Source organism: Pagrus major, chromosome 7 (assembly GCF_040436345.1).
Source record: "Pagrus major chromosome 7, Pma_NU_1.0".
NCBI classification, from domain to species: Eukaryota; Metazoa; Chordata; class Actinopteri; order Spariformes; family Sparidae; genus Pagrus; species Pagrus major.
In genome coordinates, this window is record NC_133221.1 from 17079884 (window position 1) to 17095525 (window position 15642).

At 40.5% G+C, this 15642-nt stretch overlaps 2 protein-coding genes across 2 annotated transcripts; both read right to left on the reverse strand.

The window, feature by feature from the left end:
- Positions 1 to 4846: 4846 nt before the first annotated feature.
- Positions 4847 to 10435, reverse strand: ikzf4 (IKAROS family zinc finger 4). The gene is made up of 7 exons (XM_073470420.1): positions 10153 to 10435; positions 9949 to 10056; positions 9544 to 9846; positions 9293 to 9460; positions 8222 to 8374; positions 7952 to 8083; positions 4847 to 7531 (listed from the first exon to the last, which is right to left on the reverse strand). The coding sequence occupies exons 1-7, from the start codon at positions 10190 to 10192 to the stop codon at positions 6711 to 6713; spliced, it is 1725 nt and encodes a 574-aa protein (XP_073326521.1). The 5' UTR covers positions 10193 to 10435; the 3' UTR covers positions 4847 to 6710.
- A 2072-nt stretch (positions 10436 to 12507) lies between these two features.
- Positions 12508 to 15317, reverse strand: dnajc22 (DnaJ (Hsp40) homolog, subfamily C, member 22). The gene is made up of 4 exons (XM_073470421.1): positions 15232 to 15317; positions 13856 to 14465; positions 13476 to 13768; positions 12508 to 13040 (listed from the first exon to the last, which is right to left on the reverse strand). Exons 2-4 carry the CDS (start codon positions 14403 to 14405, stop codon positions 12864 to 12866), a joined length of 1020 nt encoding a protein of 339 aa, XP_073326522.1. The 5' UTR covers positions 14406 to 14465; positions 15232 to 15317; the 3' UTR covers positions 12508 to 12863.
- Between the last annotated feature and the right edge of the window lie 325 nt (positions 15318 to 15642).

Below are 15642 nucleotides of genomic sequence, written 5' to 3' on the forward strand. Positions count from 1 at the left end.
CCTGGCGATACAAAGACATTAATATTAACCGCTGCTAATGAGCCGCTGGTAACAGTAAAGTGACGGTTACCTGAAGCAGCTTTAACACAGAGGAAGCATCAAATCCTTCACACATCGGATCTGAACTTTAGTGGGTATCTAAGACAAACTGTTTATAAACTATGTGGCAGGGTCCTGCTCACATGAAAGCCCACACCCACAAATAATCTCCATACCGGTTGGTGGCTGCAAGGCACTATTTCCTTGTTTGCCTACCAACATAAAACAGAAGAAGAAGAAGGAGAGGGAGAAGATGGGGAGGCAGAAGAAGAAGAAGAAGAAGAAGAAGAAGAAGAAGAAGAAGAAGAAGAAGAAGAAGAAGAAATACAACAAGGTAAGGACATATGACACAATTCATAACTGAGATTGTCTGGTTTCATGGTAGATGATGTGCAGCTGTGTTTAGTGCGAAAGTCCAACAATATTGTTGATGTAAGGTTGGTGACAAGATGGTGACACATTCCTGTATCCCAGAGTACAAATTTGAGATACTTGTACTTTTTTTTTTTTACATTTCCACTTTCTACTTACTTCACTACATCACAACACTGTCCACATTTCAGAGGAACACATACATACATATGAAGTGAAGTGATTATATAGTATATGGTTGTTTATGTAAATATATACATAGTTTTGCATACAAACCTTAAAACATGTAAGTACAGCTGAAATGGTTAATTGACAGAAAATTAATTGGCAACTACTTTGATAATTGTTTATGTAACATTTCATGTTTCCAACGTCACAAATGTGAGGATTTGCTGCTTTTCCTTCAAATTATGCTTTGATCATTTTTAGGTTTGTACTAGGGCTGCACAGTTAATTGCAATATAATGAGAATCACAGTATGACCAAGTGCAGTGTCCAAATTGCAAGAAGCTTCCATTTTTGATGAAGGTATGACATACTGTAGGGCTGCAGAGCTGCCCTGGCTGACAGATCTTGTTCTCCAGATGTAAGAAAACATTTTTGGTTGGTGCAGACTCCAACAAATGTCACACCGTCATGAGTTTAATTGTTTTTTTCAGTGAAAATCTTTCATAGAGATAAGATCACTTCCACTAATCATATCGCAGTCGCCATATCTGTATCTTTATCTTTATCTATATCTATATCTATATCTATATCTATATCTTTTCTGCACTTTTAGTACTTTTACTTTGAATACTTTAAGTACATTTTCCTGATTTTACTTGGATACTTAAACTGAAGTAGCATTTTCAATGCAAGACACTTACTTGTAACACTATCTTTAATACTTTTACTCAAAGGATGAAAAGGATCTGAATACTTCCTCCAGCATTGCTTTGATCTCAGAAAGGACATTTGAGGTCAGGCAGTCACAGAGCATCAAAGTAGATCTGATACAGGAGCATGCTGCAGAACAGCGTTGCTCTCCTCCTCCTCCTCCTTCTTTATTCACGGTAATCCTATGAATTAACAGAAAACGATGCTAAAAAAACTTCATAACCATATTAGGTTTCGAGATAAAAGGGCCATACTGTAAGTTCAGTCTATTAATTAGACATCAAGTACAGTTTTAACACTATCAAACAGCTTTTATTTTGCAAAAGAAGATACGTTTAATGAGACTCTAATTGCAATTAACAATTGTTTCCATTTTTGATTAATCCCTCTGTAATTTATTTAATTAACCATTGGATTGATTAGTCTATGAAATTGTGAAAACTTCCCATCGTCATTTCAAGAGTCTGAGATGGCCTCTGCAGGGTGCTTGTTTTGTCCGATCCAAATATGTTCAATTTATAATCATGCAGACCTGAGATAAGATGCGCACCCTAACCTTTGGAAAGCTCAAACTATATAAAAAGCTAAGCTGATTATCAAAATTGTTGCTTTTCTTTTGATCGACTGATTGTTTCAGCTTTACTTTAATCAGCTTGATAAGTAATTTGTGTCCTGTAATCAAAGTTGTTAGCAGTGTTTAATAAATGAGTTTCTGGGTCGGTTCCACCATTACGAGTTTGTTTCATCCTTTTAATCGTTTCAACAACTGTGTCTTTACAACAACACAGCTTTAGATTTCTGTTTGTCAACCAACTTGAATTTCCAGTTGTCCCACTTACACTTGAGTGCACTGGATGGATATTTCAAAGGCTTTAAAAAGCAGTCTTTGCTTCAACTGCAGTATCAAACAACAGGACTGTTACACTGAAATAATGAAAAACATCAGAAATGCAAAGCTGTGGCTACATTTAAAAAAGTAAGAACAGCATTTAAAAAACAAAATATATTAAGCTTGGAAAACAGTCAACAGATGTATTAGTGATGTGTAGCGAATTTGGTTATATGTGCAAAAACAAACGAATTCGAGAATCGATGAGAGGAGCCTGGCTTCTGTAAGCTTCCTGTTGAGGACAGGTGGTATACAGTTCTTTGTAACTGTAAATTCACAGCTAAAACTCACCCTGTTCACACACACAGGGAATGCAAGCTGATTATTTCCTCAGAATTGTAAAAGCCGCACTTACCACATGTACGCACAGTTCTCAAGCTGTGCCAAATCCGCAAATTAACTTTCATGATTGAAATGCCCCATCATGTGTGCACTTTATCACAGCAAGAAAACATCTTTCTCAACAGTTTATGAAAGCAGTGACAGGCAGACTGAGCACCAGTGGTATTTTCGTGAGTTGTTTACATCAAGATTGCTAAAGTGAAAAAAAAAACAATAAAAAGCAGCGAACCAGTGGTTTTGTATTGCATATTTTCATTTAGTTCAGGGTTATAAAACTGTCAAAACACCTTGTATCTTTTGAAAGATGCCGCTAAAACGCATCGTACTTCAGTACGCTGCGCTCCCTTGACTTCATCAGGATGAGGATGGGTGCACTGAAGGTCACACTGGTCTGCAGCTTGCAAGTGTGTGTTCTCAAAGAAAGAAAGAATATTCGGTCTATAGATATTACAGACGACATCAAACATAATTCTTACAGCGCGTTCTGCATGACACGAGGTGCTGATTTTGCCATTCTGTAGAGTTGGCTTCATGTGCTGTAGGTGCTTTCTGAATTGCGCCTGGAATTTGTATGTGGGAGCAGCCAAAACAGATTTTCCACTGCAGAGGAAAAAACAGGTCAAACCAAGCTGCAACAGACACGACAAAGGTCTGTCTCACAGGTCCAAAGGTCACATGAATGTGAAGCAGTCTAACTTTCAGGTTAGCCCTGTTCATCGTCTGTTGTTTTTCGTTCTTTGTATTTCAAATGTGAATGTCAGAAGAAATACACTGTTTACTTGTACCGCTGAAGTCTTAGCATTCAATATAGACGGTGTGAAAGTGTTGAATATTATTTCAGAAGTACTTCAGTGACACTTTCTAGACGTACATACAGCATATTTTTACCTTTTTTGATTTAGGCTTAAAATGTTAATTGTGTGTCCTTTGTGACATTATTCATCTAAAGTGTAAACATTTTAAAACTAGGAAAATAGGATGTGAAATTGTAAGCAATGTAACAAGTTTTATGACTGGGGTTGTATCGTTATACTGTTTTCAAAGTGTACCGTGGTATAAAGGGTTTACCATCATACCATGTATATTTGGTTATCTACGGTATATGTCGACATAATATTTTTAAAATATAATTATTATCTAAATATTTTAGAATTATTATTATTAAAACTGCTATAAAAATTAAAATAAAAGCCTTTGTTCAACCAAAATAATAATAATAATAATAATAATAATAACAATACTACTACTACTAATAATAATAATAATAATATTAATAATGATAATAATAACAATACTACTTCTACTACTAATACTACTACTAATAGTTATTATTATTATTATTATTATTATTATTGTATAATACTGTTATATTTTCTGAGATGGTTATTGTACTGTTGCAACCCTCTCACTGACAAACAGTTAATCAACACTTTATCATCTTTTTAATTTAAGTCTGAAAATGTGAACAAAACCTTGTATGCTGGACTTGAAAGCCATCCGTAAGTGATTCTCACATACAGCGCTGTATTTATTCGACATGTTCACATTCTACAGTCCAGAACTGCAATCCAATCTTTGACATTTATATGTTTGTTTTGAGAGAAAATGACTGTAATTTTGAATGGCAAGTGATGCTAAAATTACATACTGAAGGTCTGCTCGGCAGAACATGAACTTTTAATTACTGCAGATATTTTTCAGTGAGTCAGTGACAAAGGATTCCCTGCAGTGGCAGGGAACGTTGAAATTATACATGTTATGGCCAATAGAGTTTAAGTTCCATGCAACTCTAGAATATTTTCTGCTTAGCTGTTATAATAGTGGTTTCTCTAGTCTCCAGGCTTTCTTATAGGCCAGTAGTAATGTAATATATAATATAATTTGTTGTTATATTGTTAATTTAATATACCACACAGATTACAGGCAGGTACCCAGATCAAGAATATTAATTCTTTACATCCTAAAATCTGACATGGACTGATGGACAAAGCTGTTCATGATTGAATGTTTCTGCAGTTTCTTGGTAGTAGTAAGCGTAATTAAAGGAATAGTGTCTGATCAGTATACTGTATCTATAGGACACTGTGAGTCCCTGCAAAGCCTGTAAAATGTGGAACCTTAAAATTGTTATTTGTGAAATAAATATTTAAATATCTGTCAATTATTAAGTCTGTTTGTTCTTTTTATTGTCGCACAGGAAATAGTGAGAAACTCAATGAGAAATGATGCGGATGCCATCATAGTCAAACTCGAGAAGATCACTTTTACAATAAACTTAACTTTATTGACAGTAAAAAGTTTTGAGAATATCGAGGGGCACGCATTTGTTACTGCAAGAACATCTCGTAAAGCAACATGACTTTGAAATACAGTAATGAGGCAGTTGTACATCTTTAACTTTTGAGGTAAAGTGTTTTGTCATGTTACGTCATTCACAAAATATCGTATAACATTGAAAAGTCCACACGAGGAGACAAAAACCCATGCCTCATTTTCACTTCTTGAAATTACTTCACATTTCAAAAAAATAATTCACAATTCAGGGAAAAAGCAGAAAGTGACAAGCACACATGCTATATTCCATTCACACACACTTCTCTACTTATCAAACCAAGTGCATTTTTAGATTTACTTTTTTTTCTCAAACAGTTTCAAGTATATTTTTGCCTGCGATTAAAAGAAAATTCAGTTAAAACTATGAAGCAGCAAACCCACAATAACGAGTAAGAATACTGAGTTTGGTCTCATTCATGTTCCCAATATTAACATTGTCAGATAACCCACCGTACTGTAGCAATAAGGTTTTTGGGTGCTATAAAGAAGCAGGAGGTAACATTTCATGGACTTGAGGAATATGCTGGATAAGATTTGGAATATAGCTGATTAAATACACCAAGGCTGAAACAAACAACACTAAATAGATAACCACAAGTGATAACTGAACAGATCCAAACTGATTTGCTAATTAATTTTTAAATAATTCATCTGTTAATTCACTTACATTATGCAAATCGTTTAAAATCCCAGCCTCAACTGCCGAGTGCAAAAACCACAAAAGAAGTGCAGCAAACTCGGGTGTAGACCACAGAACCAGTGCAGCGCTGTGGGACTCTGTGGAGGACTGGCTCCGTTAAAAATACACCGGTGTTTGCAAAATAAGATGATCAATTATTGTGAGCGTTATGCGATTTATCAGTGCAGTTGAACAATCACAGAAAATAAACTCGTAAAGCCATCAAGTGCTTCGGCAAAGATGTTCATATATAAGCAGGGAACCTAAAAGTGCAGTCCCGTGTAGGTGTAGCACCCTGGGCCATCTCAGTCAGGCTCTTACTGTACACTACATGGCTCATGGTCTGATCTGCACCAGTATTCTAAGGCTCACTTTAAAATCCAAAAACTTATTTTTTTTAAAAACCCGTTTCACACTCAGGTGAATGTTTTCAAGTCCACTTCCTTCATGATTTTTCTCTTTCCTGTGCAGCTGCAAATAACTCTCTCTTCTGAGGTGACTTCACACGCCGTTGAACCACGCTGTAAACAATGTATTCCTACAGCAGCGTACTGCTGTCAGGAGTTAAGGCAATCCATTTCTGTGCTTCGTCTGCGACAAAAGCTCCTCCCGAACCCAGAGGCACAAAGCTCTCAGTGCATATTAAGCTTACCTGACACACTCCACAAAACACCCTCTTCCACCACAAAAACAAAGCTCTTAGTACATACTAAGCATACCAAATATAATTCTTCAAATGTGCATCTTAACTGCCTGCGCGCATGACCTCTCAAAAGTGCTAACTAAATCACTTAGCAAAAGATGGCTAGTCAAGATTTTAGAGCACCATTTCCCTTCCCTTTTTTTTTTTTTTTGTTTTTTTGTTTTTTTTTACTTAAGAGGAAATCCCCAAAGAAGGCACTTTTGAAGCAAAACCTGTAGTTTTGCTTTAGATGATTTGATATGGGAGTGCAATCAATCATAGAATGTAATTTGCCTCCACTAAACTTTAAATGTAGCGGTGAAAAGATTTCTCCACCCGCATCTGCTTTAGTTTAATAAATAATCTCACAATAAAACCACTTTTACTTACACTTGGGATTTAAAGCAACTGATCTGGTGCAGAACAAACGTGAGCCCACAACTTTAGAGAGAGCAGCAGCCGCCTCTCCTCATCCGACCACTATTCCCCCGTCCTCAGCCCACCTGATGCTCCCCGCGGCTGATGTGGGACGAGAACTCGTAGCGGTCCTGGCTGCGGTGGCCGCAGATGTTGCACTCGAAGGGTTGGAGGAAGCCGTGACAACCCATGTGGATGGTGTACACGACATGGTCCAGGAAGAGGATGCGACAGTGCCGGCAGTAGAAGGAGCGCACGGGCCGGCCATCCCTGTCTAACACCTGCATCGTCTCCCTGGAAGAAAGGAGCGAACCAGGGCTCCTCTTTACGATGGTTGGGGGTACAGGACACGCTCGCTCCCACTCTTGGTCCACGTCTTTGGCCTGGCTGGGGCTGGAAGTGGGATGGCTGCGGGGCAGTGTGAGGGTTTGGTAGTGGAGGTGGTGGTTGTTGGAGGTACTTGTCGGGGCTGCGGCCCTTGTGCTCTGCTCTTCTGCTGTGCTCTCTGTGTCTGTAGAGTCGGGGCAGCCGTTGGGCGAGGTGGTGTGGCTATGGGCTGAGGGTTGGTCATCGCGGCCTTCGCCTGCCTCCCGCCCGGCCAGGCTGAGAGGCATCGCTGACGGCCCACCTCCACCATGGGCGCGAGGGCCCTGAGGAGTCATGTTGCTGTTGATGGAGCCTATAACTGTGCGTAACTCCGACAGGAAGGCAGGATTGAGCTGAGACAATGCGGGTGGCTCATGGTTCTCCCCTTTACCCCTGCCGCCTAGGAGATGTGAACCAGCCAGCCCAGCAGAGTCTCCAACGGGCTGAGAGCTCATGAGGTCCCCCTCCTTCTCGGAGCCAGAGGACAATTCGTAAGGTGCTTCAGGTAGGTCAAGGTGCATGTGCTTTTCGCCTATGAAAAGGACATATGAGTCATAAACAACAATTCAGATGAAGGCTCTCCTCAACGGACATCATCTACTCCATCTGGCCCGTTTTCATGAAGCAACATGGACCAAGTGTGTCCAAACTGGCAACAGCAATTTGATATTTATCAAGATGTAGATATGCCATAATTATTGTTTAATTTAAAGGTGCAATATGTAAGAATTTTCTGTTCAAAACATTCAAAAATTAACAAAGATTATCAGCATAATATGAAGAAATAACAGTTTTGACATTATGATGTCTGTGTATTGTATTGCAGAAATGTCTACTGAAGTTACAGCTGGCCCGTCTGGTCTCGGTTCAAAGCATGACAAGATTCCAATTCTTACATATTGCACCTTTAAATATGAATAACATGGCTTGTCTTATTAAAAAAAAAACTCACCCAAAAACTTCTGTGGTGTTGACCTCTTTCGTTTAGTGATGCTAATAGCCAGTCTGTCCACAAAGTGGATTTTCTCATTGGATGGCTGGAGCACAGGTTTAGTAACTGTCTCCATGTTCACTGACTCTTCACCTGCGAACAGAAAGCCAGAAAATCAACAACATACCATGTAACTCATTACGTGTATAAATATGTTAAAAATGTGCTGGCATTTGCAATCATGCAGAGAGTTACAGTTACAGTGGGCTTCATGTTGGTGTGATATGTTACCCTGTGCTGTCTGCGTGTTGACTGTTGTCTGGTTGTCCAGGCTCTTCAGGTAACTATGGCAGCGCTCTAGATGTTCCTCCAGTGTTATTTGTTGTTTGTAGCTGCGACTACAATAGCTGCACTTGAAAGGTTTTCCCACCGTTGGAGAAGAAACTACAATGAAGACAGAGAAAGACAAAATGGCCAAAATTTCAACTTAAACGACGGACACTGTTGATTGAACAAATGAGAAATAGTTTACCTATATGTTTGTTGGAAGGTATTTCTTAAAATTACTTAGCAGCTACGTAGGTTTGACAGAGTGGATTCCCCCATCGGTCTATGTTGCTTGGCAATGATGACAGAAAAAACGCCCTAACCCTTCACCGCAATGTTTCATTTTAGTAAGTCATCGGAGAGAGTGACGTCAATTCCCTGAAATCCGCTTTGCAAGAATCTTTTCTTCGAAAATGAACCTGTGCGACCCACCGAGATCCACCGAGACCTTCTGTACCTGGGCTGTATGTACAGTATGTGAACATCTGTGTTTACACATTCAAAGCACCAGCAGGATATCCTGTTTTCAGAAAATGTTAAATGTCATATTTTTCATCACGTGTTTTACAGTAGATTCTGTGTAAGAAAAAAAAAGATCGATTTCCTCTGTGCTTCACAGAAGGTCACCATTCTAATGAATCCCTAACGCATACTGTAATTTCATGCATTTTACCTCATCACAGTCAGGATTGACATCATCATGGAACACCTGCATCCATTAGGTCCATAACTGAATAGGTGCATTTATGAAAAACCTATTCATGGCATATTGTATATAAAGCTCAAATGGACATTTATGAAGCGCTTTCAACACATTCACCCATTCATACACACATTCATACACAAGGCCAGCCTGCTCATCAGGAGCAATTCAGCGCTTCCTATCTAAAGCATCCCCCAATATTTCTATCCTCAGCCATTCATACACACTCCCATATGGAGCAACATGGGATTCAGTATCTGGCCCAAGAATACTTCAACTTGCAGTGGGGGGATCCAGGGTTGGAACCACCGACCTTTCAAGCTTAAATTTACCTGCATGTGTGCGTAGATGTCCTGCCAGGGCATCTCTCCGGCGACAAGCATAATTGCAAATGGGACATTTGAAAGGCTTCTCTCCTGAGTGCAACTTGATGTGGCGCAACAAGTTCCCCTTCTGGGTGAAGGAAGCTCCACACTGGTTACACTGGAACGGCCTCTCACCTATGAACACAGAGGTAAATCCTTTGGGTTCTAATCCATTTTGTCCTTAAACTGTACTTGTATTGTCACTTCTTGTCACCCACCTGTGTGGCTACGCTTGTGCACCATCAGCACGTTCGGTCCGATGCAGATCATCCCACACACCTCACACTGGAGCTTCCCGTTGGGCAGCCGGATGGGTCCTGGCGAAGCAGCGTTCGGACTGGCCATCTCATTGTAAACGCTCGCTCTGTCTCTTCCAGCGCCAGCGTACTCTGCGCTGCCTTCTTCCATGGGGTCCCCTCTGTCATCCTTCCTGCTGTCGTCCCTCACAGCCTCTTTGTTCTCTGGCTGTGGAGCACCTGGTGACTCATCATCACTGCACAGCTCAACCTTAATGGAGTTTGCTGTGTGGAGAGAGGATCAGGGAAAAACACATTTACCTCCTTGCATAATTGTAATGAAGAATTCTTCACAGGCCACAATGAAAGAAGGGAGTGATAACTGACCGCTGAGGGAGCGGTGTGGTGAGGACTGCTGACTGTTGGGAGATCTCGCTGAAGGGCCCTGCAGCCCGCCATAAAGATCCTGCTCCGTTAATGACTCTCCTCCATTGCCTGAAACACAAATATACCCGTTATTAAAACAAACATTTATGTCTGGTGACTGTACACACAAATGTATAGTAGTTTTACCTTTACACATAAACTTACCTTGTGCATATGAGCGTCCATTGCAGTCATCAGCATTCATTCTCTCACCAGATGCCTAAAGGAATAGGATATTTTTTAATTTATAAAGATCCAATCAGACACAATTTTCCACATCTTTGTCACATGAAAATTTACATTTAATACCCTTAATACTAACCATAGAAAATATACTTACCAGCTACTTGTTGAAACAAAAATAAGGCTAGGAAACAGATAGCTTAATGCTCCCACTTCCAAGTTACTAATAATAAGTTCACTGTAATAAAATAATCTAGTAAACTTGAGTTCTGCCCAGCTATTCCTGTATCACGTAGTTTCTCCTGCACCGTGGCCAGCAAATGAATATGAGTGGCCCCACATTTATAGAAAGCTAACGGAGTTTGAGGGAGGAGTTAAAACTATCAGGGCAGGGGTGGACAAAATAGCTTGAATACCTTACACTATAAGGCAATCTGAGTGCAACACCACCACTAAAGTATACTCGATCGGGGGGCTTTGACGTAATCTCAACAAATTCAATATTAAGACAAGATCAAAGTTAATTGATCCCAGGAGGGACATGTATCACTTGGGCGAAGATGGAGAGGGGTGGAGGGGAAAGGAATACAGATTAGTACAAAGTGAAAGAAATATTATAAGGCTTATAATACATATATACAGATACGGAAAATAGAAAAGAAAAGTTAGGAGGCTGTACTGTAGTTTTGGAAATTCTTTTTGTGCCTGGGGCAATTACAGTTACAACAAAAGGCGGAAATCTAAAAAAGAAATCTAAAAAAGTGTGTCACAGCTTCACCAACAATAATAATAATTGTTAAAAAATATACCAAAATGAGAGAGACACACACCTCATATAGAGGTATATATGGAATATAGTATGTTACCCTGACAAGTATGCATAAATAGTTCTGATAATATATTTGTATACATAGGTGTACATATCATAAATATTATAATACTGAATTTTGTTGAGATTGCGTATAGGTTATGTTTATGTGCTGCAGTGTTTTGTTGTAAATTCTTATTATTTTGTCCACCCCTTGTGCATAACATGGCAAATGTACTGTAGATTATAGGTACAGGTACTCCACTGCAGACACTCAAGTATTTTCTCATTTTTCATTGCAAGACATGCAGCATGCTGATTTTATGTGCCCAGAGTGAAGGTGATGCTCTGTTGAATTTCATGTTGAACCAGAGAGACACACGTATAAAAAACACCCAGATGTGCAATGCTGCACCTTTTGCTCAAATGGATGACAACAATGGACAGAGCAGAGGAGACTGTGGAGCAGGCTAGAGGAGGAGGGGGGGGGGGGCGGAGACAACCCATCGCAGGGAAAATTAATATCCTGGCATTGGCCGCGCATGGGGAGCAACAGGCGCTGATGCAGCCGGGAGACGCGCCAGTCACACCAGGGCACGGCGATTAAAAAAAAAAAAAAAGGGACGCGCACCAGCGCCGACCCTCGCCTGACAATCCGCCCGAGGTTGGCGACTGTGCAGTAAAACATATTCTCAAATAACTCATGCTTCTCCATACGCCCGTGACTACTTGTTTTAGCCTGCTCGGTGGTTTTTTTGGTCCGCTACGGCACCAATCGGCTCGTGGACGGTCGAGACAGCGGCGCGACATAACGGCAATGTGTTGCAGGAGTTGCCCCGGTCCAATTTGTCCGCATGAACGCAGCTGTCATCAAACATCGAGCACGTCAAAACTGGCCCGAGCTATACAATGTTTCTCATGAGCCGTTGCTATGGCACCCGACCACACGACAAATGGCATTCACCCCACCAACTACTCAAAAACATGCCGTACTTCAGGATCAAAACCGATGGATGGTCTTACCGAGCGCCGCGGTGAAGTCCCAGAGCCTCTTCCTTACCTGGCGACCGATCGGTGTTTTCCTTTTTAATTGTCTGGATAGCTGTTTGTTTTCCCAGGCGACGACAGCATCTCCGGGATTTTTTTTTTTTTTTTTTTTTTTTTTACCTGGGAATCCCAAACAACTTCCGGGCCCATGCTGGGATACAGACCGAATAATTGTACAACAGAGCTCTTGATTCAGTGATTGCCGAATGCATCGATGCGTGTCAGCTCCGGGCACAGGTGGCAACATGAGGTGACATTTATACCATGAGAGGAGCTCACTGGCTCTACAGAAGAGCTCAGGCTGATGTGTGTGGATATTTGTTTAGAGAAATACCTGTCAACAAGCGGATCAACCTGCTGGATGGAATGAAATATATGAATGGAAAACTCAGACACTGTTTTATGCTCAGGGCCTCTTCCGGAAATGCATGTGGAAAATGGAGTAGGCGGGTTATTTTACATTTTCTTACTTTCTCTTTGGCTGGCAGTCTGGATATAAACCTTTATTACATAATTATTACACAGATTCATCATTAATGATAACATTGGATGATGTGAAATTAAAGGATAGGCAAACTATAAAGGCAGTTTAGCGTTTGATAGTAAGCAAGCACACATAAATAAAAAATAAGTAAAATTGTTGTGATGAAATAGTTTATGTTGACATTAGATCTGTGGCACCACTAGGTGGCAGCACACTACTGTCTCAAACCAACTTTGCCAAGTAACCAATCAGACACAATGCAGGTCTCTGTGCATGTTACTGATTTGTGTACCATGAAAATAGTTACTGACAAACAAAATGATAAAGGCCAGTCAGTTAAGGAATGAAGGGCAACTATTTGAATCGATGAGGTTTGTGCCGTCGCAGAAGGATCTCATAAGCCTCTTGGACCTTCACAAACATGGCCTCTGCATCCTTGCTGGGGTTGTGGTCTGGATGCCATGTCTTAGCCAGCTCCCTATAGCTGTGAGTTATCTCTTCCAGTGAGGCCTCTGCTTGCAATGACAATACCTGCAATACAAATGTATCCAAATGTTCAGACTGGCATACAGTATACACCTCAAACTATGTTGGGAAGTTTCTGATATCATTTTTTCTTTTCTGATATCGATTCTGATTCTTGAACTAGCGTATTAGCCAATATCGAGTACCCATATGATACCAGTGTGTTAAAAGAATATAAATATAGGCCTGTCATTATTTTTTCTTTCTTAACAGGTTTAAACACACAAATTCCTTGCCATTTATGGATTTTGGTTGCTACTAGGGCTGATAAATTAAGAGGTACTGGATAGGTGCATAGACTTATGCACTCACAGACACCTGATCCAGCATTTTAGGCTGTATCTGAGGCTTTTCCAATACAGGTATCATTATCGGAACAACCCTAATAACATTCTTAACTAGTCACTTAAGTAGCCTTTCCAGAGTTATGAGATTGCTCACCTGCAGTGCCTCTTTTTCTCTCTCAGTGTACTCTCTGAGCAGTATTTCCAGCACCTTCCTCCAAGCCTCTTCATAGTACCCCCCTCCTGTAAAAACACACAGGATCCGATAAGGCATTAAAAGAATGTACTCAATCACACTCCTGAGCCAAGGCAGAAACCAGAAGATATCCAGCAGCGCTGCCACACAGTCAGACAGGTAGTACAGCGTGGCTGTGGTGTTATGGAAAATACAGTAACCCAGCGGAGCAGAGAAGGCCAGCCAAGCCAGACCGAGCCTGAAAAGCCGTGGACCTGGACAAAAGACAGAAACACATGTCACTTTAGACTGACGTAATGTTATCGAGTTCTGATATTGCTCTATTTGTGAGATCACCTCACCCAGTTCCTGTTTGCTCTCTGGTCTCTGTGGGGGTTTGAACTTGCGGTGCTGTGCAGCAGTGACGCTGGCAGCTAGGCTTATAGGGAGAGGTGATAAGGTGCTGCCATAGAATAATGGGGAAGTTATGAGACAAGTAGTCATAGTTTTTTGGAGATCTGAGGTCTGCTGGCCAACACTGGACACCAGATGTACTCCTGCGCCCACACATAATGGCAGGACGATCAAATAGAAGAAATTGAGGGAGTTGAGTCCTATCAGGGCCACGGTGCCAAAGTAGATCCCAACACACACCTGCCCTGCAAATCTGACAGGGCCCACAGGTGGCGGGGCCATGGTGGGGGGTCTTTTTCTCTCTTTCTCTGCATCTTGATTAGCCTCACCGACATATGCAGGAATGCGTATGAACTCTCTGACCCAGCCAAAGCCAAATCCTCCCAGGGTCAGCATCCATAACAGAGCATGGCTGTCCCTTCTTAAATATAAATGATGAAGGCCCAAAGGCCCACCTGCTGCCCACAGGGCATAAGCTACCATTACACTTTTTGCCATCCTGTGGCCTCAGTGGCTCAGTGCCTGTACAGGTGAGTTTTAGTCATCCTTGATGAGTACCTGCAATGAAGGAATGGAAGAGTTTAGTGTCACTTCCAAGTAAAAACTATGAAAACTCCAGAAATATTCTTTATAATTTCGGTGGGGGTAGCTAGCTACAGTAGCTGTCAGTGTTTTTATATTCTTTTATTTAGTAGAGATTCTAGGATTTATTGTCTATCATACCATATTTGGCTGTTTTTATTTTAAAGAATGAAAAAAAGCATATATTTTCACATGTGTGTTATGCTGTATTGACTGAGAATATCTATTTTACCAATTTCGATTTTTGCTTTTGGTCACTTTTGATCACATCACACATTTTCATCACTTACTTACTGGCTATTTTTACCTATTGCATTACAAGTCTGTGTTATACATTTTGGTAGTTCTCTCTCTGATCCATGTGCTGCTGGTATCTTGGCCGGCACACTGGAAGGGATTTTTAATCTCTGTGATCCAGTTGCTCGGTTAAATAATATATTATATAAGAGGGATTTATCTTAGCTTACGATGGGCATTGTCATTTTAAGTCATTACGTGATCCAAAACATAGTATGCTGTGACTGTCCATGCTGTTATATGCAGAGTTTTTGGTTTTAGTTTTCTGAGAAAACGTCACATGTTGTAGGCCACAGAAAGTCAGACATTGAGATGGTCAGCACTAACCTTTCTCAGGCCAATCCACAGTTAAATCAAAGGCTGTATCAGACTGACTCAATCGATTTACTTTCAAATATACATTTAAAATATTGGGTTTTTATCTAATAATAACTAGGTTACTTACTGAGACGACCGTTTCAATCCCTTCCAGTCCTTTCCGTAGCTGAAGTTGTTTCATGTTGTTGCAACAGTTGGACTTTGGATCATGACAATGAAATTACGCTACAGCCTCGACATTTAGTCCCCTTGATCATCTGAACTGATAATGTGAGGAAACAGTCTGAAAGGGACATTTGTAAATGATAGGATACTGAACTGCTCCTCAATTTGTACTGTAACCTGTTTAAAGAAGAAGGCATTGCAGACAGTGCTATAAACATATTAATATTCCATGGGTACCTTAATATTAATATCAAACAGGTTATTCCCTGAAAACAGTGACAAGGGGTGTTTAGGTTTGTTTTCACATACATTTACATATTGTGGCAAGCAAAATCTGCTTTGTGGAGCTAATTTTAACTACTGATGGGTGGGG

What these genes read in the sequence shown, in the direction of transcription:
- ikzf4 (XM_073470420.1), bottom strand. Translation starts at nt 10,192, where the DNA reads ATGAATGCTGATGACTGCAATGGACGCTCATATGCACAAG. An exon ending in TGGACGCTCATATGCACAAG is followed by an intron (nt 10,057 to 10,152) that starts GTAAGTTTATGT and finishes TTTGTGTTTCAG; the next exon opens with GCAATGGAGGAGAGTCATTA. An exon ending in AACACCACAGAAGTTTTTGG is followed by an intron (nt 7,532 to 7,951) that starts GTGAGTTTTTTT and finishes TCCTTTTCATAG; the next exon opens with GCGAAAAGCACATGCACCTT.
- dnajc22 (XM_073470421.1), bottom strand. Translation starts at nt 14,405, where the DNA reads ATGGCAAAAAGTGTAATGGTAGCTTATGCCCTGTGGGCAGCAGGTGGG. An exon ending in AGAGAGCAAACAGGAACTGG is followed by an intron (nt 13,769 to 13,855) that starts GTGAGGTGATCT and finishes TCTTTTGTCCAG; the next exon opens with GTCCACGGCTTTTCAGGCTC. An exon ending in GAGAAAAAGAGGCACTGCAG is followed by an intron (nt 13,041 to 13,475) that starts GTGAGCAATCTC and finishes TTTGTATTGCAG; the next exon opens with GTATTGTCATTGCAAGCAGA.